Source organism: Rhea americana, unplaced genomic scaffold (assembly GCF_003343005.1).
Source record: "Rhea americana isolate MKP2758 unplaced genomic scaffold, rheAme1 scaffold_675, whole genome shotgun sequence".
Lineage (NCBI taxonomy): Eukaryota > Metazoa > Chordata > Aves > Rheiformes > Rheidae > Rhea > Rhea americana.
In genome coordinates, this window is record NW_028186840.1 from 932 (window position 1) to 24,537 (window position 23,606).

At 58.7% G+C, this 23,606-nt stretch overlaps 1 protein-coding gene across 1 annotated transcript; it reads right to left on the bottom strand.

Annotated features, from left to right (window-relative positions):
- Positions 1 to 608: 608 nt before the first annotated feature.
- Positions 609 to 20,270, bottom strand: SRCIN1 (SRC kinase signaling inhibitor 1; the record flags this gene model as incomplete). The annotated part of the gene is made up of 17 exons (XM_085321005.1): positions 609 to 2,403; positions 5,256 to 6,632; positions 9,264 to 9,392; positions 10,422 to 10,574; positions 10,698 to 10,852; positions 11,184 to 11,433; positions 11,869 to 12,172; positions 12,931 to 13,078; positions 14,062 to 14,192; positions 14,544 to 14,719; positions 15,580 to 15,758; positions 16,291 to 16,334; positions 16,607 to 16,699; positions 17,152 to 17,981; positions 18,590 to 18,683; positions 19,285 to 19,483; positions 20,078 to 20,270. Coding segments are annotated over 17 exons (4,608 nt in total), but the record flags the coding sequence as incomplete, so codon positions are not given.
- Between the last annotated feature and the right edge of the window lie 3,336 nt (positions 20,271 to 23,606).

The window sequence follows — 23,606 nt, forward strand, 5'->3', positions numbered from 1 at the left end:
TGGGGGTGGCCTCTGGGGACGGGACTTGGCAGCACTGCTGAGGCTGTGCAGACCAGGGAGGGGAGCTGGGTGCTCCCGCGGCACCCAGGCCAGGGGAGACGCCCTGCTGACCACCTCGGGCCCTTGGCACTGCCCTTTTGGACGGCGTTTCCCCACTCACTGAGGCAGCCCTGGAGGTGAGGTCCCAAAAACCTAGGTGCACCCCTCGCCCCCGGGCTAGGGGCATGGAAACCTGCACASGTCGGAACAGCAAGCGCGTGGGCTTGGAGAGGCTGGCAGGGCGCAGCGGGCGCGCGGCGGGGCGGAGGGGTGCTGCTCGGGGTGCCGAGCCCCGCAGAGCGCGCTCACGCCGGGCTGCCAGCCGGCCCGGGCAGCGGGTGGGGGTCCGAACCGCTCGCCGAAGGAGGGGGGCACCCCTTGGCGCGCGGCCGGGGCGGGGGGGCCGTCACCGCGGAGCGCAGCGCCACGCGCGAGGCCACGGGGACGCACCGCGGGCTGCCGCGGGACCCGGCGCCGCCTCGGCTGCCGTCGCAATGAACGGCACCCGCGCGCGGCCGGGAGGCTGCGCGGACCCCTCTTGCCGCAGAGGAGCCAGCGGAGCTGCGGGGAGGGAGGTGCCCATTTTGCTCATGAGACGTTTGCCCAAATTGCATGAAATCCGTGTCCCGTCCCCCCCCAACCACACAGCTACAGTTTCAAGGCAGCTGGGAAAAACGTCCGGTTTGTTTGACAGGGTTTCTGGTTCCAACAGAATGAGCAAAATTGGGTTTATTGAGYGGTTTGTTCAAGACAGGCCCAGGGACGGAGACTGAAGCACAGACCGGGGAGGGAAGGGAGGACAGAGCAGAGGCAGCCCCGCTCGCGGGGCGGCTGCCTCCGCGGGGCAGGCGGCAGGGAGCTGGGGACCTGGCGGAGGGGAGTGCTGGGAGAGGCGGGGAAGGGGCGTTTAAGGGCGACAAAGTGGCTTTTGTTACCTTGCCTTGTGGCCTGAGCGGGTTGGACAGCCACCGCGAGCACCGGTCGTGTCCGCACGAGCACAGAAGCAAGCGAACGCCGCTGCGCCCGGCAGGCGGGAGGAGCGGTCCGGGCTAGCGCAGACAAGTCCACGCGGGACAGGGCGAGGGGTTGGTGCTGGGCCAAAGCGGGGACGYGATCCCATCCCAGAGCTCTCCTCTTTCAGCTGCTCTGGCCCCCCGCTCTCTCCCCATGCTTCTGGGCACCCCGGTGCTGCCACCCTGCTCTAGGCACCCCTTGCCCGGGAAAACCTGCTTCTGCAGACACGGGTGTCGCGGTGCCGCAGGCTGGCTGCGCGCTGGGCTGTCCTGGTGAGCCCGGCAGCGTGCACGGAGCAGACGGGACAGAGGGACGGAGGGGAGGAGGGTCCTGGCTCTCGGAAACCTCCTGGGATGGACAGGGGAAGGCCATCCCGAGGTACCCGGAGCCCCTCGGAGCCCCATTTCCGAAGGCAGCTGAGGGCACCGCTCCGCAGAGTTTGCTCCAGTATGAACGCAGCAGCCTAGACCTCCTCCTCCCTGTGCCTCTGCCCACGAGGCTGAGCGCAAACAGGGCAGGAGAGCGGTCCGGCGGGCAGCCACGGGCACGGACACCCTGCGCCTTGGAGTGGGACAGGCTAAAGGTGCAACGTGGGTCGCCGCACACCAGGCTGGGGATCTCCAGGCTCCACAGCAGGCTTGGGCAGTACGAGAGGCCTTGCACCATCAACCCTCTCATTGCCACGGCCAAAATGGTTTTCAAAGAGGTCTAACTATCCCTCAGGACACGGGCATCAAAGCCCCCTGCCCGCAGTGCCTGAACCTGGCCCTGGGGCTCAGCCCTGTCCATCGGGGCAGCGTCGGCACACAGGGATGGGGAAGAAGTGACTTGTGCTTCAACCTCACACCGCTCTTCAAATGTGTTTGCCACTTTCAGCTCAGCACAAGGTTGTGCCCCCATTCCCAACAGCCAGCTATGGAAACCACCATACCAGGAAGAGACAGACACAAGAGATCCTCCTGTCCACCTCTCTGAGCCTCCTGCCCCCTGGCAGTGGGTCCCCGCACCCCACGCTGGGCCAGAAAGGGCAGTTACTGAGAGTCCAGGCCCCCCAAAAAGCAGCTTCTTCCAGCAAAGCCTTCCCTCCTCCTCTTCCCRCCACCCACACGCTCACCCCTAAGAGACAGTGAGGGAAAAGCAGGGGTCCTGGCTCGCCTGCAGTTCACCCTGCTGCTAGGAGAGCCGTGAGAGGCTGCTCTAGAGATAAACTACCTGCTGTTGTCCCTGGATCCTCATGTACTCCATTCTCTGCTTTATGTGTTTGCTTTTGTCTGGGCTGCCCTGCTGGCTCTGCTTCAGCCTGGACGCYGGGTTCACCATCTTCATGGCTGGGATGGAGACGCCACCACTCTGTTGAGACAAAGAATTGGAGAGGGGGGTTAAAACCAGCAGGCAAACAAACATACCAGTGCTTCCTCCAGCTGGGCACTGCCAGCGCTAGGCACAGGTCATGCAGAGTTGTGCCAGGCACCTTCACCTCCAGCCCCGGCGCGTGGTACCCTGCCGTCCCGCTGGGCCCCAGCGCTCCGTGGCACTGCCAGGACATCCCTGCCCCTGGCAGTGAATCCAGAGTTCCCAGCACTGAATTAACTCTGCGCACGTTCGTACGCCTTTCATCATGAACGGAGTCAGATGTAGCAAKAGTCTTTTGAAATCCCACCCACGCTGGGGGCAGGGGGTTCAGGTCCTGCGGGGAGCCTGGCTCACCCTGCCAAGGCCCCGGCGTGGAGCASGCCGTGCAGACACTGCACCTCTGCCGGGATGGACCTCAACTCAGCTCTCCTGCAAAGGTGCTCAACAGCTCTATGCTCAAGAGCAGGATTTACAGATTTGTGGCACTCACACTAACAAGGACACCAGATCCAAGTGCCAAAGGAGCCCTCATTGGGCACCTGCTCCGGGAAGCTCAGAAACCGGACAGGACTTACCAACGCAGAGCCGTCGCCGACTCTGCAATGCAAACAGGGAGGGTTAGGGACGGACACTGCAAACAGGAGGCCGAGAGCAGGAGGAGAGCATCCCTGCCTGTGCAGGGGATGCACAGCCAAGAGAAAGGGAAAGAGGCGACGTCAGACAGAAGCAGATTCCAGGTGGAAACAACRGTAGTGGGAATACAGAGCCTTTTATTAACTATCTTGTACAGGCTGAGATACAAAGKCTTGCAAGAACAGCAGCGAGAGAAGCGTTACCTGTAAGCATGTTTCTTGCAACTGTGAGCAAATCCTCCAAGTAGGTGAATAAAGTGGTACCYGCACGGGGCCCTGTCGGGAGCCTCACCACTGCCTGGTGCTGCCCAAAGCCTTCACCTGCAATCGCTGCTCCCTCCTGCCCGCCCTGTGCTGCGCCCGGACCAGCTCCGCAGGTGGCAAAACTGGCATTTCCGATGCTGCTCCCGAAATGTGCAATTTATGCCTAGATTGCGTCTTGAACCTCACAGGAGCGGAGGGCCAAAAAGCTGCCTCAGCAGGGATCACACAGCACGGCTGCAGAGCTGGGAGCGCGGCTGAGCGCAGGAGGAGGGAATAGGAAGCATAGGAGCGGACCGATGTGCTGGAATCTGCAAGAATGCTTTATTTTGCACTCTYGTATGCATTGCTTCCTCCCTACGTTCTCTTCCCCGTCCATTTGAYATTCAGATTACTTGTACGCTGCAGAGCAAGTAAACACACTCACGGCTTCCACAGCGCCTGACCAACCTGTCCTGGCTCAGACCCTCAGCAGTCCTACAGACCAGGGAGAGAGACTCCCTGGACACAACACAAGGAAATCTAGGTCCTATCTGCGCCACATCTTCACCAGCTCTCCCAGCACCCTGGGTGCAAACAGGATCCTGGCGCTGGCTCTTAGCCTTTGCATCCAAGTTGCAGCAGCCTTGAAATGTCAAGCCAGATTTGCCCGCTCCGACTCTCGACTGAGACAAGCCTGCTTACACAGCCTCTCCTGTCAAGCCCTGATTTGAGTTTTGCTTTGTGAGTACCCAAGCACGTGTCAGCTATAGCAATAAATTCATCTTGCAGCTCTGCTTCTAGTTTGCACCGCTCCGGCAGTGCAGCGGGAACTAACAATAGGAGAAAATTGCAGCTACACCCACTTGGAAGGCCCATTTACCCAGCGAGAGTGCTGTAAAGGGGCCGCGGTGTAAGTGAGAACCAGGGCTGAAATAATTGCTGCAAATGGAAAAGGAGATTCATTCATGAGCACTGATTGYTAATAAAGGAACGGGCTCACTTCTGAATGGCTGAGGGCTTTTTCCCCCCGCTTCTCCCAGCTATTCAGCAAGTCGAGTGGCTGCTGCAGATTCCAACGGAAACCAATTTGGATGGCTTCAGGGAGCCCGCACTGTGATTTAATTAGGAGAAACATCTGCTGCTTTGCAGTGACACTTAAACTGCAGTTAGTCAGAAAAAAGTGCTTATGCAAAATGAAAAAAAGAGTAAAGCCACTTTCTCCGTCCAGCACATGCAGGCCGCGCGTGCGCCAGGCGGCTGGGGGCTCCGAGGCCGAACTCTCGGCCATCTCTGCAGCCAGCTAGAGATCGTTCTGCAGAAATTGGCAGGGCAAAAGCTAACCCTTCTGGTCCCCAGGCCAATCCTGCAGACAGCACTCTCTGCCTCTCTACTTATCAGTGGGGCAGATCCAGTACGGACTCAGCTACACACCGGGCACAGTGGCCTCCTTTCTGGAGAGCCTGGTTCACCACTGCCCGTGATCACACCAATGTGAGGCTGGACTACGCCTTGGGCCCAAGCTAGAGCAAATCCCCACCCCAGTGCCCGCTGCCGGTCTCAGGCATAGCCAGCTGCCGGACYGGCAGCCAAGGCAACCAGGCCTGATGCACAGCAGGAGCAGCCCTGAAACCTGCCATCGCAGAAGAGACCTGCTAGCCCTGGTCTGGCTCAGTGCTAGTGCACAGCATGGCACGGGGGCAAGGAAACCGCCAGCATGCAGAGAGGAGCAGGCAGCAGTGCTGCCCGCGCCCGCTTGCCTTTACAAGTCGTACCCTGCTGTCTGCAGTCTCCCTCCTTCTTGCCTGCACTTCCACTGGCCTGCCCAAGTGACGGAGAGAAAAGGAGATCAGKTTTACACCTCTGCTCTATCTGAAGGTAGATTCACAGAGAGGGGGCAGGTAGAGATGGAGGAAGAAAACGCATCAGAGTGAATCCAAGGGTAGAGCACAGCAAGAGGGATAACAGAAAATAAACCTGAGGACTGTCGAGAGGGATCTGCGGCTTCGGTAGCAGAGGTGGTTTGGTCTTGCCCGAAGATGGACTCTCAGGAGCATCATCTTTGGCCTGACTGAGATCCATGGCCGTGCCATTGTCACAGCTGCTGTGTACAACGTCCCTTGGACCTTCCTCTATCCCTTCACTGGCATCCTTAGACTCCTCTTGTCCTAGAAGTTCTTTAGGGAATATGAATTCAACTGACGGATGGCTGCTGATTTCATTAATGGTTATTTCCAGCTCACGGATAGTCTCTTCTAGGCTATCCAGCCTCTGGTACGTGCCTTCGTAAATCTCTTTGCTGCGTGCAGTCATGGGGTGGAGAAGAGACAACTCYGCTTTGCTCCTACCCCGAGGACCCAGGGAACAGCGTCCCTCCGCTCTYTTCCCTCCTACACAAGGGTCCATCTCGGCTCCTTCTCCCTGTKCGGGCAGACCTAGGCTGCTCCAGCCTGGTGCTGCTGCATCCTCCGCTGACCTTGAGAAAGCAGGGAGCTCCTCCTTGGGGTGCTCAGCCCCGGACTCTTTGCTCCCTTGCTGATCTGGATCACTGCCTAGGAAAGATCTGGGTTTTGGCACTGGGCATGCTGGTGCTGGCAAGCTGTTGTGTTCCTCCCTCCGTGTTTGTCTGCAAATCCCATCAGGGACTCCAGGAGGAGCAACTGCCTCCCACATACTCTGTCTGGTTCCTCCTTGGGGCTCCACAACACCACTGGGAAGTCCCAGGACAGTGCTGGGCCTTTCACCGTCTGCACTGATGGATGAGAGTGCAGTGTCTCCAGCTCCGGGATCCATGGCTTCCCTCGAGGGAAGGGGAGACTGTTCAGCCAAAGGACCTTGGTSTAACAGCTTGCTGCTGCCTTCTTGTTTTCCAGTGGAGTTCAAAGCTGTGCACCCTCTTTCTTCCCCAGCAGACTGGCTAGTTTCATGCTTTGAGAGAGATGGGACCTTGCTGTTCACTAGAGGGAACATCAAAGTCTCTCTTGGCGCATGGTCACAGCCTTGAAATAGGCTGCTCTGGGGCTGTGTGGCTGAGGCTGAAACGCACCCAAGTGTGGCTGGAGACATTTTTGAGATGCCAGGAGATGCACAGCATTTCCCTTCCCCATTAGAGCAGCTCTCAGGCCTGTCTGGTGAGAGCACATCAGCAGAGTTTCCTTCTGACTGCCCACGGACTGGTGCAAGCTCCCCTCCTGCTCCTCTGCTGCCGGACTGGTCACCGTGCTCAGAGGAGCCCGTTTCTACCGATAGCTCAAGCTCGGCTTCAGGGGACGGTGGTTCAGATACCCACTCGGTGAGCACAATCTGCGGGAGGGAGAAAGCCCTGCTCCCTGGGGGTGCCAGGGGCTCCATCTCCTAGGTAGAGAATTCAGACAAATTAAGAGCTGGTGGAGAAGGGGAGAGCTGGCCATGCCAGTGAAGGAAGTGGAAGTTGCTCAGGGAGTGGGGCAGCTGCTTCTGGGCACTCGCTCACTACCGCTGGGACGGCACATCCCGTGTCAGCACACCCAAGCGCCCAGCCATTCCGGGTCCTTCCCTGGTGACACCTTCGGGCACCGTATCACTCCAAGAACGTGCTTGGCCAGGAACGGGGTTGCTTGGCTCCCCTCTTGCCTATAGCCATGGTTTCAGCAGCCGTTCAGGCATGGAGAGACACCGTGCTTTTACAGGGCTTAAGGGGTCTATGAGACTTATGCAATTAAGTTGTTTGGATTCTTTAGTAAATCAGACTCTGTCTTGCTGCACTTCCCAAATGCCTTTGGAAATCTGACTGCCACAGTCTGGTCCAGATTCGCTTATGTTGGTGTACATAGGTACAGTGCTCATGTGAGAGCAGCACCCAGCCCTCATGGCTGCTCAGCACAGGCGCACGTGGGCTGTGGGGCTGTGAGCGACCCGGGCGGCTGCTCTTTGCAGTCAGCTCTCAGGTCTTGGTGGATCTGAAGGCAGGGGAAGATCCACTGCAAATGAGCTGCAAAGGAGTACAAGACCTTTAAAACCCTGAGTATCAAGAAGCCACCCAGAAAACACTGTCGTTCTTCCGCCTGCATCTCTGTTACTGTCACAAGGGAGAGGCAATGGCACATGCTGTGCCTGGGGGATYAGAGCGGGCCATGCCTCCTAAGGAGGCCAGGGAAACAGAGGTGGAAGGACTTGCAGAGGAGAAACACTCTCCAAAACAGGTGCCCACCTGCAGCTGCAGGGCTGCAAAGGGGCCTCTGCACCACAAACCTGAAGTCCTTTCCCAGGCAGGGGTTGGCAGCCTCCAGATGGGCTCTGTGTGCTGCAGTCAGGTCCAGCATTGCGCTGGCCAGCTGTGGTGGCCTAACAGCAGGACAGGGTGATATGGCTACACCACGCTGCCTAGTGGCCCAGCCCCACATCCCAGGATGGGCAGGCAGGGGGATGCACAGCCTCAGCCCCAGCGCAGCCCGTCGCACTCGTGCTCCAGCCCTGGGGGTCTGAATTCCTCCCAGGGCACACAGAGAAGAACATRTAAGTGCAATGGCTGCTGAGCTCTGGGGCCAGAGCTGGACCTGTCCAAGCCCTGGGGAGAGGGGCCCTTCCCTACAGGGGTAGCTGATGCTGCTAGGGAGCAGCTCTAAGGCAGCCGTGGTCTGCCCAGCAGCAGTGTACTCAGCCCTGGTGCTGTGTCTCTCCAGGAGAGAGCAGGGACCCAGTGGGGCTCCTAGGACCTGCCCTGACTCCAGGAGCACCTGAGCTGCTCTGGATGAGCCAGAAAACCCAAAGAGCTGTCCAGGTCCTTGGAGCAGGCCAAGCCAGGAGAAGAGACTGGGCTCCTGGGCCCAGCTGTGCTCCCTGGCCCTGTGCTGAGCTCGAGGGGTGTGTGGGGAGCGGGTAGCATGGCAGGGCTGTGAGCACCCCCAGCTCCTCCAGCCCAGCTGGCACAGAAACGCGTGTTGCTCTGATCCAGCCTTCCTCACGGTGCAGTCAAGGAGAGCGGCCTGTGTGTCCCCTCCAAAGGTTTGGGGGTGAGGGCAGGGAGCCCAGCAAATGTCTGGCCTGGCTCCTTGGCTGTGAATCCACCAAAGCCTTTGCAGGATACAAGGAAATAGCCTGGCCCTTTTTGGCCACACAAAACCACTCTGCATCACCAGTCAGGCTGGAGCCAGGCAGCACATACATCCACCATGCTGGGTTCCAGGGCTCCGCCTCTGAGTCCCACTGCAAAGCGCTTCCCCAGTCCTGTCCCCTTCCCACGAGTGCAGCCCACCCAGCCCTGCTGCTCCCCACTGCTAGATGCTTTCTGGAGAGGGTCTCAGCAGCACCCTCTAACCTGCTCTCTGCCCTCTTRTGCACCCCTCAGGGCACCCTCTGCTCCATCCCGTCCAGGCATCTTCATTTCCTCCTGCTCTCTCCATCCCTGGAGGATGGAGGGCAGGAAGGCTGGGAGGGAGCAGGGCTGAGCCTGCCCCTTCTGCTCTGTTCAGCTGCTCAAGAGGCTCCCAGCAGCCACCGGCCTCCAGCCCAGCCCTTCACCTTCCTCCAGCATCATGCATGTGGAGTGGGGTCTCCATCTGCAGGCACAACATGCATCATCATCCAGAGCCCTCGTTCCAGTGACACCCTCCCAAGCTGTAGCAAGACACCAAGGCACCCGTACGGCATGAGACCAGTGAACCATCCCCTTGCCCAGCGTGGTGGAGTGCTGGGAGTAGCCCCATGCCCCTCGCCCTCCATTCTTTCTCCCATCCATGTGGCTGCAGGGTCTGGCCCTCACAGGAGCTACAGCAGCCTCGGGTTGCTGTTGCATGGGACRGTGTGGTTAGTGCTTGGTCCTGTGCTGTGTCAGTGTTGCACACAGTGGCAGTGAGCAAGGGAGTGGAGAGAAGCCATTAGTTTGTTAAATTAGAGAGACAAGGAGAGAGAGAGAGAGTTAAAAAGAGGCAGGAGATGAGGCTGGTTGAAGTGCAGTSGCAGCCCGTCAGGTAGAAGAAGCGATTGTAGTTCAGAGCAAGCTGTTACCTTCCATCCTTCGGCTGCAACGGAGGCTCCATTGGGCCACAAGTCTGCGTGCCCAGGGGAGATGGCAGCCGTGAGCGGATCGTAATGGAGCTTGGGAATGAAAGGGGAGGCAGAGCTTCTCTGAAACACCTGGGGAGTCAAACATGGTGGATTGGAGGAGGGAGGCTTGGGGGTAACAGAGACGGAGCCTGTGTCTGCAGGGATGCTTGCCAGAGACAGGCCAGGTCAGGGGCTTGTCAGCTGCTGGCAGTGAGTGAAGCAACCACTGTTCTCAGCGGACAATGTGTGTGTGTGACAGTGACTGCTCAATCATGGCCATGGAGGCAACCCTGAAGCACTGCCAGCCACTCTCCAAGGCAGCAGGAKACCAGCCAGGGAAAAACTGTCCCTGGGCTGTGCTCAATAGGGCTCTCAGAGCCTGGAGATATTCAAGTTCCTGATTTTAGGATGAGGTCTGTGCTTCTCACATCAGCTGCCAGCTCCCCAATGTGGCAAAGGGACGAGAGGCCTTGGTGGGTCTGCAGGGCAGGCTCTGCAGAGATGGAGGCTGGAGGCATGTCTTGTTCATGGAGCTATTCCCAGGGCTCCTAGTGTTTGGGAACCTGCTGGGATCCACAACACATCTGGGCACCTCAACTTTAGCGAACACACAGGGCTGGATGTGGGGCAATAACTAGCCTGGGGGAGTTCAGTCCTGCAGAATGTAGAGCCTCAGAATGGCATCTCAGGTGGGATCTCAACAGGGTGCTTTGCATAYAAACCTAATGAACCTCCACCTGAAGCTGCACAGCGTTAAAAACAAAGAGTTTGGCTTAGAGCCCAAGACTGGATGGAAGTGCTGAAGGAGGATGGTAAACCAGGCACTCAGCTCCTCGACCCCTTGAGGGGTCCTGCAGGGTGTAACTGCTTCTTGTTGCCTGTCTCCACAGTCCCACGCTCTTGCTGGAAGATAGGGCAAGGAGGGGAAGACCCACTGCTGGGCTGGTGCTAGAGATGCTTCTTTACCCAGCTGTTCCCTAGTCCTGTCCCCAAGCCTTTCCTGATGATGTCTAGAGCAGGGCACAGCCCATGTTGGTCACGCATAAGCACACAGGGCAGGGAGGGCTTTGCCCCCTGTCCAGGTAACCTGGGGCTTCCTGTAGCCCCCGCCGTGCTCACCTCCAGCTCCGCAATGATGCGGTCTTCGTCATCGTCATCTTTGATAGCAGAGGCGATGATGGGCGGGGTGGAGGCAGGTCTGACCACCTCCGACACTGTCCGTCTCAGCTTCACCTGGGGCTTCTGTGTCTCCAGCTCCTCCGACTCAGCCTTCTGTGAGGGGAGAGCAGGATGGTTGAGAGGCCAGGGCACCAGGAGGCTGGGCCATGCCTGGTCATGTAAAAGAGTGATGACATCAGCCCAGCCCAGTGGCCATCCTGTGGCCYTGCTCCCTACCTTCATGAAACCAGGCTCCTTCTTGCTGGTGACAATGACTTCACCGCTGCGGGTTGTGGTCAGCCCATGGGAGGAAGGGAAGCTCCGGCGAGGAGGGGGAGGTGGTGGCGATTTGGAGGGTTTCTCAGTCCGGTACCGGGGCACTGTCAGTTCATCTGAGCACAAAAGATGCTGTGAGGGTGCAAGGTCCTTCCCTTCCCCTCTAGCACAACACTTAGGACTCTCCTCTTGCCTCCCTGGGCATAAAAGCTCCCTTCAGGGCACCACTGCTCAGCCCAGGGAAATACGTGGTGACAGTAGGACTAGGACAGTGAGGACACAGCCAGGGCCCAAGCAGAAAGAGAGATTAGTGGAGAAAGCAAAGCTCATCTTGGACACAGGTCCTGCACCTGGATCTGCCCTACATCTGCAGCAACCGGTTCTCCATGCACCCGCGCCCAGGGATCTGCCGTGCAGCTGCAGCACCCAGCCCTCCCCAYGCTGTACCTGAGCCCCGGCGGCCATTGGGGTCCACCTTGCCCGTGGATTTCTGTGCATGCTGTGGCTTGGAGGGCTTGTGCTCTGGTGTGGACGCAGCACTGCTGCTGCCTGTGGCCTGCTTGTGCTTGGCAGCGAACTCCAGGTCGGGGATGGCCTTCATGAGCTCGGCCTGTGTCTCCTCCAGGAGACGGTTGATGTCCTTGGCACTGTACTGGGTCAGTGCTGCTCGCTTCTCCTCCCAGTCCCGCTCAGCAGCCTGTGGACAGCAGGCAGAGCTTGCTGCAGCCCGCACCAATGCAGCAGCTTCTCCTGCCCTTGCACGTGAGACATAACCCAGCCACAGCCCTGGTGCCTCCCTCCAACCCACCATCCACTGAACCCAGGAGTCCAGGGGCCTCACACTGCTTTAACTAYGTGTACACCCCAGCTCGCGATTTGCCAGCATGCAACTTGAGGCTGCTCCGAAGGCTGTGATCAACACTGGGGGCTCCCCRCTCTTCTGATGCCCCTTCAGCCTGGAAATCCAGCAAGGAGGAGGAAGATGCACCTAGCTTTTACTCTCAGTTTCAGCTGAGAGATATTGGGGTGCTGGGGAAGGAAAGAGCTCTAGCAGTGTGAGGTCCTTTAGAAGATGCCCTTAGTTGAGGGTTTTGTTTGAACAACGTGGGAGGAACCTGCCCTGGGCTCTTACCTCCACAGATACGGCTTTGTCTGCGCTCTTCTTGCTGGGAGTTTCTGGGCCCGTCTGGGTCTTGGCAGGTACCATCTCTGGAGCCCGGGAAGGGTTATTGCTCTTGGAGGGATGGGTCTGGGTCTGGGGAGGGCTATGCCCAAAGCCCAGGGTCTCAGTGACGCCAGTCAGGTGATGGAGGCTCACTGGGGGACTGGTAGGTGTCTCCAAATCCAGCCCTTTGCTGAAGTCTGTCTCAGGGGCGATCTTCTTGGGGGACTGGCTGAGGTTGTTTGGTGAGGTCCACACACCCTCCTCCACTTGCCTGCCAGGGACAGAGAAGCCACTGGGTCACWGCACAGCACAGGGAGTTGGGCACAAGAGATGGGGTCAGCACCCAGATGTGCTTGGTTGTTAYGACCCCTCTGAGCCCCATCACAACCAGAGGAGGGACAAACCTGCTCTCCTGAACATCTGCATTTCATGGTTGAAGATTTAGATCCTGCGATGTCTATGAAGGGGTGGAGTTCACGCTGCAAGCTCTCTCTTACCACAGTGCATTAATAAGCGCTCTCTTCTCTACCTGGCTATCCATTTTCATGAAACTTGTAGGAAATAGATCTCTCAGAATTCTGTTCCTCTGTTAAATTTGGCTGAAATTGGCCATTGGATTCAGGAGTTATTATGAAAGGGGGAATGACAGGTAGGTAGATTCGTACACTGGGTGATCATACATGCTCACTTCCTTAGAAAACCAGGCTAGAAATGAGCCTGAGGCAAGCCCTAGTGATGGAGCATTCCTCCTTAAGTTTGGCCAAGTTAGAAGATATCATGAAGGGTCTTGTAATGCGAACAGGCAGGCAGGCTCAGCAATAGTACAGTCCCCAGTCTACAATTATTACTAGATACGGAAGATGATTTTCTTCATTGGAGCTGTATCCTCCAAGGTGCACAAAAGGGTCAGGAAAATGTGACTGTTTATGGGACACTGCCAAGGATGCAGAGCAGGGCCAGAGCTGGAGGGTGGCTGGGTCAGGATTCGGGCAGCACAGGTCTGCCCCCAGAGGGGCACGCAGCACTCACCTGCGGATCTGGGCGAGGGTGTCCGTCATGGTCTTGCAGCGCTTGAGCAGACCATCAAGGCGGTTTGGCTCCTCCTTGAGGAACTTCACTGCTTCCACCTCTACCCGCAGCACCACTCGCATCTTGCTTTGCAGGCTGGGGAACTGGGCTGTGGTGGGAGAGCAAGAGGATGAGTCCTGGGCTTGGTAGCCTGGATGGTGGCCCTGGAGACTTGGGGCAGGGCCTGATGCGGAGCAGGGAGCTCCTGGCTCCTGCTCTGCTCGCCTGCCCAGGCTGCTCAGCATCAGCACGATTTTATATAAAGTTTGCAGGAAAACAGAGCTGTTCACACCTCTGCCCTGCACCTCCAGCCCCTCCCCACGTCTCCCCTCTGTCTCTCTCCCTCACAACCTCAGCAATTCTGCCAAATCTTCGGTTATTGTCTGCCTTGGATCTGGGAAGTAGGGACTTTGCCACTACGAACTGAAGCACAAGGTATACCTGTTCAGGCAGGATGGGGGCAGCCCAGRGATGGGGGATTGCAAGAGCAGCAAAATAAAATGCAGTGTGCACGTTGSGGGGCGGGTAAAAGCAACGTCTCATAGGAGGAGGAGACTGCATCTTCCAGCAGCCATGAGCTSTCGGATGAACCCGGGCAGAGTGTGCAGGACGGACGTTGACAGCTAGCGGAGCAAACAAGGACACTGCTCTTGGAGGGCAGCCACAAACACTGCAGCAGGAGGCAGGGTGCAGCCCGCACCACTGAAACACCCCAAAACCCGCAGGACACACACAACCCACACCTGCACCGGCACCCTGGAAACCCGGCTGGGGATACAGGCAAACACACCCGCCACACGTAAGGTAATACAGGCAAACACCTTGCTGACACGTGGCCCCAGCACCAGCCAAGTGCACAGGCCACGGACCGACGAAGCACACAAGCACGCAGGGGTGCACAGCCTCAGCACGTGCAAACACAAATCCAGAGGCAATGGGCAACCCAGGGCCATGCAGCTGCGCTGCTGCCAGGCCAACGGCTTCCCACAGGCGAGCATGGAGTAGGGAGAGGCAAGCAGATGCCGCTTCCCAACCCTGCCAGTACCCCAGGTGCAGGACTGCCCCCCGTCCCCTGTGCTTGCTGCTCCTCACCCTTGAGGTCTGTCAGGGTCTCCCCCAGTTGCTTCAACACCACGGCCTTCTCCTCCAGCTCCTGCACAGGGATGAGCCGRTGATTGTGGGCTAAATCCTTCTGGATCTTCTCCACTGACTTCTCCAGATCACTGTGAACACACAGACAGGGCAAGGATGTCACTGCCATTCTGGSACTGTGCAGAGCCAGAGGGGAGGGAGCGGGTGGCCAGGCTGGCCAGTCCCCTTTGCTCACGTTCTGCACTGCAGAGAGGGGAGCAGAGCTGGGCTGGGACCACGATGCCTTCCCCTCCCTGCCCTGGGGGATCAAGGCACCATGCAGGGATGCTGATTTATGCCAGTGSAGGTTCTGGCCCACCGAGGTCAGTGTATAAGGATTCCCACCCCACTCGAGTGCCAAGAGCTGGTGCCCTTTGGTGGGGCTGGCGCAGCCAAGCAGTGCCAGCTCTGCCCGTGGGGCTCCCACCCAAGTGGGCTCTCACTTCAGCTGCTGGGTGATGAGCTCCTCTTCGTTAAGGTACCGGAGCCGCTCCTCTTCCACCAGGCTGCGCTGGCGCTGCAGAGGGTCCTCGTGCTTGCGCATGGTGTCTGTTACCCGCACGCTGATCTCTGTCTCCGTCCGCCGCAGCATTGTCTTCACCGTCTCCTGGTTCTGCAGCTGCGGGGTCAGGGAGCGGAGTCAGCCCGCGGGCCGGGCGAGCTGCCTGGATGGGGCCCGTGGCAGGCGAGGGGCATGGTGCAAGACTGGGCACGAGGCTGGGGAGGATCGGGACCCCTGCTCTTCACAGTCAGGTCCCGCTTGGCCACCTCTGCAGGCGTGATCATGCCCTGCAGYTTGCTCTGTCACTGCCCCTTGTCTTTGGAGCTGGGCTGGTCAAAGCAAAGCTGGGTGCCCGGCTGAGCCTGACGCCAGACGGGGAGCTGCCATCCGGCCTCGCTCTGTGCCAGGCAGGCAGCAGCGCAGGGAAGGGCTGCGATGGGCAGGGACGGGTGACCTGGCAGGCTGCCGCCACACTCGCTCTTCCGCTGGCCCCAGAGGTTGACCTAAAACAGTCAACTGACTGTGCAGCAACCAGAGCTCCTTTGCTTCACTGCAGACCCCGGAGTGGGCTAAGGCCACGTTTAGCAGCAGAAGGGAGCCAGGAGCAGGGCGGTGTGTTCAGCGCGGGTACGTGTGAATATTACAGGGCCTTTCGATTCCAGACTGTGGGTTGAATCCAGCCCAGGATCAAGACGCCATCCAGGGCCTGCACTTCGTGAACTGCGTGGCTGCTCTCAGGGAGCAGAGAGGGGCCAAGTCTGTGCCTGGACTGTGGCTGTTCTGCAGGGCACTGTGTCCCCCATCCACGGCCACGACGCCCCTATACACAGAGTGAGCTCTGTGCTCAGGACTCTTCTGCAGCAAAGTCCTGCCCCACGCAAGGTCACCAGGAAAGGGGGATTTTTGTGCTCTGGGCTAGAGCCACTTTGGTAAGAGCTGGGCTGGGCTGGGGTCCCCCCGGCACTCCCTGTACCTACCTGCAGCTTCTTGAGCTGCTGCAGCTGGTTGCGGAGGTCGCTGGCATTCTGCTGCAGGTCGTGGAGGTGCAGCTGCATGTGCAAGCGGGTGATGGCAGTGGGCTGCCCAGCCGGTGTGCTCGTGGCAGAGGGTGGCGGGGGCACAGGCACTGGTGTCCCCATGCCACTCCGGCTGGCTGCTGTAGGGAGGGAAAGCACAGGCTGCTGAGGGGAGTGATCCCATCTCCCTGTCCCAGGCCTGCATCCTGCCCACTCACAGCCCAGGACTCTCTTGTCCTGTCTATCCCCCCTCAGCACTTCTCACAGTCCCTCTGCCTGCTCCCCTTTCTGGTCTGACTCCTAGGATTTGGACCCTCTAGCTCCCTGGAGAAGATTCCCCATCCCAGTAGAGTGTGCACACTCTGCTGCTCTCCTGCTTTCCAGGGAAAATCCCCTCCCTCCCCATGCTGTGCTTCAGTCTGTTAACATTTCTGTGTGGCCTCCAAAACTGTATCATCCATATCATCCACACAAGCCCCAYGCTGGCTCCAAGGAGGGAGCGCTCCTCAGCAGGACGGGGACCCCCACCAGCTGCCAGCACGTGATGGGGGGCTGCAGAGCCACAGCTCCCTCACATGAGCCTGGGGCCRGAGACTGGCAGTAGCCTCAAGCAGAAGGTTGGGGGTATTTTGAGGTGGGGGGCTGGCTTTGCTCCTCTCCCCAGTCACTTACATGCTGATGTGGGGGTCCCGCCATTGGTGGTTTCTGTCTTCTCACTGCAACAAGAGAGATGAAGGGAATGAGCATGGAATAGGGACCCCTGTCCTCAYCAGCACCAGGAGCTGGGACACAGCAGGGGCTGATGTCCTCCTGAAGGAAAGTGTCTGCAGGAAGGGTGGGTAGGGGTCTCCAGCCCAAACCTTAGCAGAAAATACCCTGACTGGATTTCTCCTGAGCCTGGAGGAGTTTCCCCTCCCTGCTCCTCACTGCCACTACCCTGTCTGTGCCCTGGAGGAGCTGGCTCCAGCACCCACCGTTCTATCCTTACCTGGGGGTCTCGGCCTCGGAGCCGCGGAGCAGGGCGCTCTGCACCAGCCCCGTCAGGCTGGCAATCTGCTTCTCCATGGCTTCCATCCGCTCCCTGCGAGGAGAAGAAGAGCRGCTGGGTGAGGACCAGGCTCCGACACCGCGGACTCCCTCCTGCTTTGGGGCTGTGAGAACAGCCTGGTGCTGGTCCCGGCCTCAGTGGTGCTCACCCACCAGCTGCAGGGTCCCTGCAGTCCCGCTTGCACGTGTGGAGCCCAGGACTACTCACTTCCCAGGCTGGGGACCTGAGACACGGCAGCACTGCTAACGTCACCTGCTGTATCCACCCCCCTCCATCCTCCCCTTGCGCCTCCAGCTATCCCCAAACAGCTCCCTCAGGGCTGCACAATTTAGTGCTTCATTATGCATCTCGGTACTTTCGCCTCTGTGGCTACGGGGCAAAGCCTACCTTTGCTTCATCTCTAGTTGCTCAGACACATTAAAGGGCAATAATCAGGCCAGCAAGGCCAATTTCCAAGGGGAGGTTTCTCCCATTTCCTTTCTTACCTCGTTTCTGTGTCCTTGGCCGGCACAGGAGAGCTGAATCCTGAAAGCGGGCGGTCGCCAGGGCCAGGGAACAGCTCCGGAGGCCCAGAGGAGCTGGGGTTGCGTGGTTTGTTGATGGGACTCTCCATGAAGACAGAGGAGCAGGAGTCCTTGCGGAAGGACTGGCGGACAGGTGAGGACCGGCTGGGGGGGCCTGAGTAGGGGCTGTGAGGGCTCTGCCCTGGCTGCACCTCCACCAGCCGCCCATCAGCCATCTTCTGCGGTGAGGAGGGGGGCACGCGGAAACCCAGGCCAGGCCCGTACGTGTCACTGTAGATCTGCGCGTTGGGCTTGTACAGGCTGTCCTCCAGCTCTGTCTGCAAGGCAGCCGCAGAGTAGGTGCTGAGGGAGCGAACGGAGCCCCTCTTGTACAGCCCTCCGGAGTAGCTGAAAGGATCTCCCATGCCAGCCAGGGACTGGGTGGAGGTGATGCTGAGGCGGCCCTCGTGCACCATGCTGTAGGGATCGGCGTAGAGCCCCTCATTCTTCACCAGCACCACGTTCTTCCCAGCCAGGTCTTCATCCGGCTTCACATCCCGGCGCTCCAGGATGGCACTGGGGCTGGGCGAGACGCCTTGTGCGGGCGGCAGGTTGGAGAGGCGCTCGCTGTGGTGGACGGGGCTGCCCGCATAGGAGGGTGGACGGCCCCCGCTGTAGGACATGCGAGAGCGGGATGGGGAGGAGGACTGGAGCACGGGCGGCGGGGAGCCGGAGGTCAGATGAGAGGCTGGTGACATGTTGTTCAGCCGGCGGGTGGGAGATGACTCCCTGGAGGTGTAAACCATCTCCCTCTGCGGGGAAGAGACAGGGACCATCAGCACCGCAGCCCCAATGGGCTGCACCCCCWTCCCTTGCTCTGCCTGGCTGGGACGCTGCCTTGGTGTAACCCTCCCAYGCAGACGCCTGGGTCCCCGCTGTGGATGCTGAGGATTAGGGCAGAGCTGCTCTCTATGTGCATGTGTGTGTCTGTACACTACTCCTCTGCAACTACGGATCCCCAAGCAAACACCCTCCTGCCAGGAGAGGCTGAGCTAGAGACCCCCCAGCCGTGCTCTGTCCTTGAGTGCACCAAGAACCGGGATCCACAGCTCATGGTCTTCACCTGGTCCTGGCAAAGGGCAGCTCCCTCATTCCCATCCAGGAGCAGGACGATTCATTCTGATGAACTCCCTAATTATCATGTTTATTACCCTGCTGTCAGGCTCCAAACATCCATTCACTTAAAGTAACACTTAACGACGCTGGAACTGGGGACGASGAATCGCAGTCACTACTCCTTCCGCAAACACACACAACTACCAGTCTCCGTCTCCATCACTCTCTCTTCACTAACCCCAGCCCCAGTGCCCAAGGTGTACACACACTGCGTGCTCCCACGGACACATCCGTCCCCCCTTACCCTCAGGTCGCCATTGGTGATGTGTGAAGCTGGGAACGAGGCATAGAGGGGCTCTTTCCGGTAGATTTTAATGATACTTCTGTCCTGGATATCTCTGAARGGAGAGGGAGAGTTATGAGTCAGGCATCTTGAACAGGCAGCCTCCAGGTCCTCGCCACAAGACTGCACCCACATCCTTCTGCTTTCATCCCTCTAATTTCATCTCTTGTGAAGCCCACAAAGAAAGGGAAATCAATCTCTCCTGCCAGTAGAAGGAGTAGTTGGCCCAGTAGTTTCCATGGTACTCTTCCCTATGTCAGGTTTTCCCAGGTGATATTTTGCAGAGATGAGCAAATATTACCTGTCCTAGTTTCTTCTTAAGACCCTCACATGACCTTTGGTCCCTACATTATCTCCAAGGAAATTCTCTTCCATTGCCAAGATCTCTCTACCCCCATTGAAAAGGAAGACACTGGGCCATCCCTGCAGGCAGAGAAGCTGCCAACACTAGCTTGCATCCGAGGAGGAAAAATGCAAGCTAATGAGTTTGACACCAGCAGCCAGGTGAGAGCAGGCTCTCATGACTCTGCTGGCGTAAGGAGGACCCCCTAGAGGCTTGGCCTCTTTGCGAGAATTGGCCCGAGATGTCACGTACCAACCAAYGTGCTGTATTCCTGAGCTTGCTCCCTCCCTCTCTGTCCGCCCCACACCCTCACCGGACATCCTCCAGCTCGTAGAAGACATTGCGTGACTCGTCCTTGATGAGGATGGCAGTGTTGGGAGATTTCAGCATCCCCATCGTGAGCTTCTGGGGAAACATGTGRACAATGAGGGCGTGCAGGGTGTCCATGCTGCTGATCTCGTGGGTGATGTGAACACGCCTCGTCTCATCCCCAAACTGCAGGAAAAGAACCCCTGGAAGCAGAGCAAGCAGTAAGGGGTGAGAAGTGCCCACACCATAGGGAGCTGCTGCACTCTCCCCCCTACTCGATGCAACACTTAAGAAATGCCACGGACTGGGGCTCTGTGGCCTCAGTTTGTCCTCCTGCTTGGAGGTCTCTGTGCCCAATCTAAGGGTCAGTAATCTCTGCTCTATCCAACCCCACCCTGGAGCAGAAAGGTTGAAAGCAGCTTGTTCCCCCAGTCATTCCTGCATAACATGCAGTGACCTCTGCTTCCACTGGGTTTATCTGCGTAGAACAAAATAATCCCATACACATATGCCATGCTTGCAAGTGGCAGATGCAAGTCTCTGTCTGCAGAGGCAAAAATAGATGTTTGGGTGGATCAGCATCCGAAACACAGCCCCTGCTGTGGGACTCTGGGAGCAGAGTCGCTCCTCCAGCATCCAGGCRTCAGTGGCCTGTTGCAACCACAGGTTTCAGCAGTTACAGGGAGACCGGATTCAGCCCTGACGAAGCAGACGGACGCTGCTCACGCCAGCCCCCTGCCCCGCCTGGGAGGGAGGCAATGTTCAGGAAGCTCCAGCGCAGGAGAGGGCAACAGTACCTGGTGATCGTAGCTTCGTCTGGCTGGTGGACCKGGACAGAGGCAAACTCTGTCGGAAACGGTTCATCCTGTTGAATCCTATGGGCAGCTCAGCTTCTGACATGGTTTCCAGGGATTCGGCCGAGGCGAAGGAAAGTTTGGCTTGATCAGCCAAGCCAGGCTGGGAGCTCTGGGAGTGTCGGGAGCTCCTTGTCTGGAAAGGGAGAGGGAAGAGGTCAAAGGAAAGCTGCACTGGTGGTACCCCAGCCCCGGCCTGCTCCCCTCTACACAGCAGCATGTTGCAGGAGACGGTGCTGCAGAGCTTCCTCCAAAGCCTCGTGCTGCGATGCAGAGCCGTGGGTGAGGTCGAGCCGCCTGGGCCATGTCTGGGGATGCTCAGCCCTCGATCATCAGCTGAGTCAACAGGCTGATGTAATCCAGACGCAGTGACAAGCTCGAGGCATCCGTGCTCTCCTGGTCTAAGTATGTACAACCCTTTACTGTCCCCTCGTCTCCCACAATTGCACGCTCATGTTTTCCACTTCAGGCTTGCAGCATTCTGCATTTCAAAGCCTCCCGGTGCCATTCCAGGTGCCTTTGAGTTCCTCTACCAGCAATCCACTTGAAATAAAAACAGCGATAGCTGGTTGGTAACGGAGCCAGGGCTTGCATGCAAGTGCTGGAATAACCTTAGCAATTACAGGAGGTTAGACATCCATTACGCCAATGAACCAGCTCCCGGGAAACATAAATGCCTGGCTTATTCTGGAAGCAAAGCAGCAGCAAGGTTTATGGCTGCCTGAGCTGGGGGAAAGTAATGGGCTTGGGTTTACAGCAGTAAAAATTTAATATGCCAGGAGTCCAATTTCACATGGCCAAGCATATATCCACTGTATAAAAGTTCAGGCTACATACAGGGGCTTTCTGCACAAACATCTTTAAACTCTGCATGTGGGAAATGCATATTTAATCAGAATAGTGCCTACCAGGTATATAAGTCAATACGCTTACACCCACTTGCTCCCCTGGAAAGACGTATGCTCACCCACCCTTGGTGGGGTGGCACATGAGGGCTGGGCGCCAGCCGGGGGCCGCTCCGCTCGGTGCTCCCGCGGGCCCGGCACGGGCCGCCGCTCCGGGGGAAGCAGGCGGCGGCTGTGCGCGGAGGCAGCTCTTCCGCAACCCGCCGGTCACAGCTCGAGCTGGTTTCCATCCCTTTCGGGCTGGCTGTGAACCTCGGTGCTATTTGTAGGGGGCAGCGCTGGTGGCCTCAGCTCGGACCAGGCTCTGGAGTCACATCCATCCCAGCCGAGAGCCAAGCCAGGACAGCGTCCCGGCGTTGGAACGGACGGACAGACGTCATGCAGCCTGGTCCCMCTGCCAGAGATGCCCACCCGTGGGGCGGCAGAGCTCCGCCGCCAGCTCCCCGCGAAGCAAACGCTGCCTGTCAATACCCCGAAACGCAAGGCTTGATTTTCCAGACACATGTTTAACGCTGGCAAAYCAAACAGAGGGAACAAACAGCTCCTGAGGTGTGGAAAAGGCGGCATGGAAGGGACAACAGCTCTATTTTAAGACCAGAAAGAAAAATCAATATGAAATGATAACAGCCATCATCATCATTTAAATTAGGCATTAATTGGAGGCTTTAATTAATCCTGTGGGGTGGGTTTTTCTACGACTTGAAATGTTCTCGCTGTAGCTAATTGCTGGAAAATTGACTGCGTATTTTTGTTGTTGCTGTTGTTTTTTAAGAAAAAGCACACTGGTAGTACAGAGCCTTAAATTCCTACATCAGGAAAGGTTTTCTGCCTGACGGGAGCAGGTCGGACCTAAGCCAGGGCCTGTGCGATCCGCCAGCACCTTCTCTGGTGGACTTCCCACCCAGCCCTAAGAGAGCAGCAGCGGGCGATGGAGCGAGCAGGCGGTCTTGCTGCTCCAGGCTTCGGGGCTCCCTTGTGGAGCCCCAAGGGGATCGTGCAGGGTGCTCCCATGGGTGCACGCCCGCCGGCCCCTCCGCCCGGGCTGCCCGCGATCGGCACCCTGCAGCGGCTCCAGGCTGAGCTGCGTGTTCATCTTCAYGAGCTCCCGGGCAGCAAACCTGGGAACGAGCCGTTGGTCTGTTCTTCRTGCACAAACGTCCCCGCGACCCCAGCCGGAGCGCGCGGCTCCGTGTCAAGATGCACACGCTGCCCCACGGCTGCCCGCGCCCCGTCTGCGCCGTCCCCCGCGCCTGTCCCCGCTCACCAGCCTCGGTGCCCCTCTCGGCAGCTCGAGCACRCCGGCACGTGGACCGGCTCTGTCCCGGCTGCTCGCCATCGCAGCGAGCGAGCGAGCTCCAGAACTGGGAACAGCAACCAGGAGACCTCAAGGGCTTTGGGTCCCCAAATCTCYGGCTGTCTCGTGCTGGGAGCAAAACCATCCCTGTTTTGCAGTGCTGTCCCACCGCCCCTGTCCAAGGACTAGAGCGCCTTGCCCCAGGGTGGCGCAGGGACGAGGCAGGCGCTGCTTGTGAACCACAGCCAGGGCTGGGGCGAAGGCTCTACTTGGACCACGATGTCTCCTGCAGGGCCACACACCTTCCCGCACCCTGCGTTCACCGCTCCAGCGAGCCCCTTCCTCGGCCTCGTGCCGGGCTCAGGTTCATCCTGCTCTGCCTCCTTCTCTCTCCCATTTTTCCCCACTGCTCCTCCCATGCAAGCACCTCCTGACGCCCCCCTGGCCAGCACCCACACCCGGGCTGGACTTTGAAAGCCACCAAGCTTCAACACGAGGCGAAAGAAGGTYGCCAGATCACACACAGCGCCAGCACACCCCCTCCCCAGTGCTTGTTTTGTCTGGAAAAAATAATCATAATCATAGAAAGATCGATGTGGCCAAGGGCGGGGGAATCTGTCTCTCCCTCTTCGTGACACAGCAGGATGGCTGAGACTGCTGTTGCTACATAGCATCCTCGTTGCTAAGGGCTGCAGCGTGCCTGCGCCTCCGTGCTTCCCAAATCCACGGAGATGGCTCCCCTGGGAGCAGGGGCCCGGGAGCRGATGAGCTTCCCCTGCTGGGACTGGGCCCACCCTCCTCCTCTGCCTCCACCCCAAGGCTTCAGCTGACCTAAAGTAATCGAGGTCTCCTGGCAGAGCTAACCACAACATCAGGCTAAAACAGTCTTTTTTTTAATTATTTTTATTTTTATTTTTTATTTTAATAGTAAGAAGAAAATTAATGGAATTTTGCCCAGAAGGGCCGACTCTGCTCATTCGGCTGATGCCCAGCATCGAGAGCCCGCTGGAGCGGAGGGCTTCCCCCTTCCGCCTCCGGCCACGCTGGGACCTGAGCCTCCCGGGAAAGCCCGCGGGCTACCGCAGGAGGCCCGCGAGCTGCGGGGCCGCTCCCCGCGCTGCAGAAGGTGCCGAGGGGGGCGTCCCCGCCGCTTCTCGCCCGYGGCCACTTCTGCTGCGACGGCTGGCCGGGGGGACGGAGGGGTGGCCCAGGGCCCGCGGGAGCAGGGTGCCGGCAGAGCCCCGCAGCCGCTCTCCCGGGCAGGGAGCCGAGC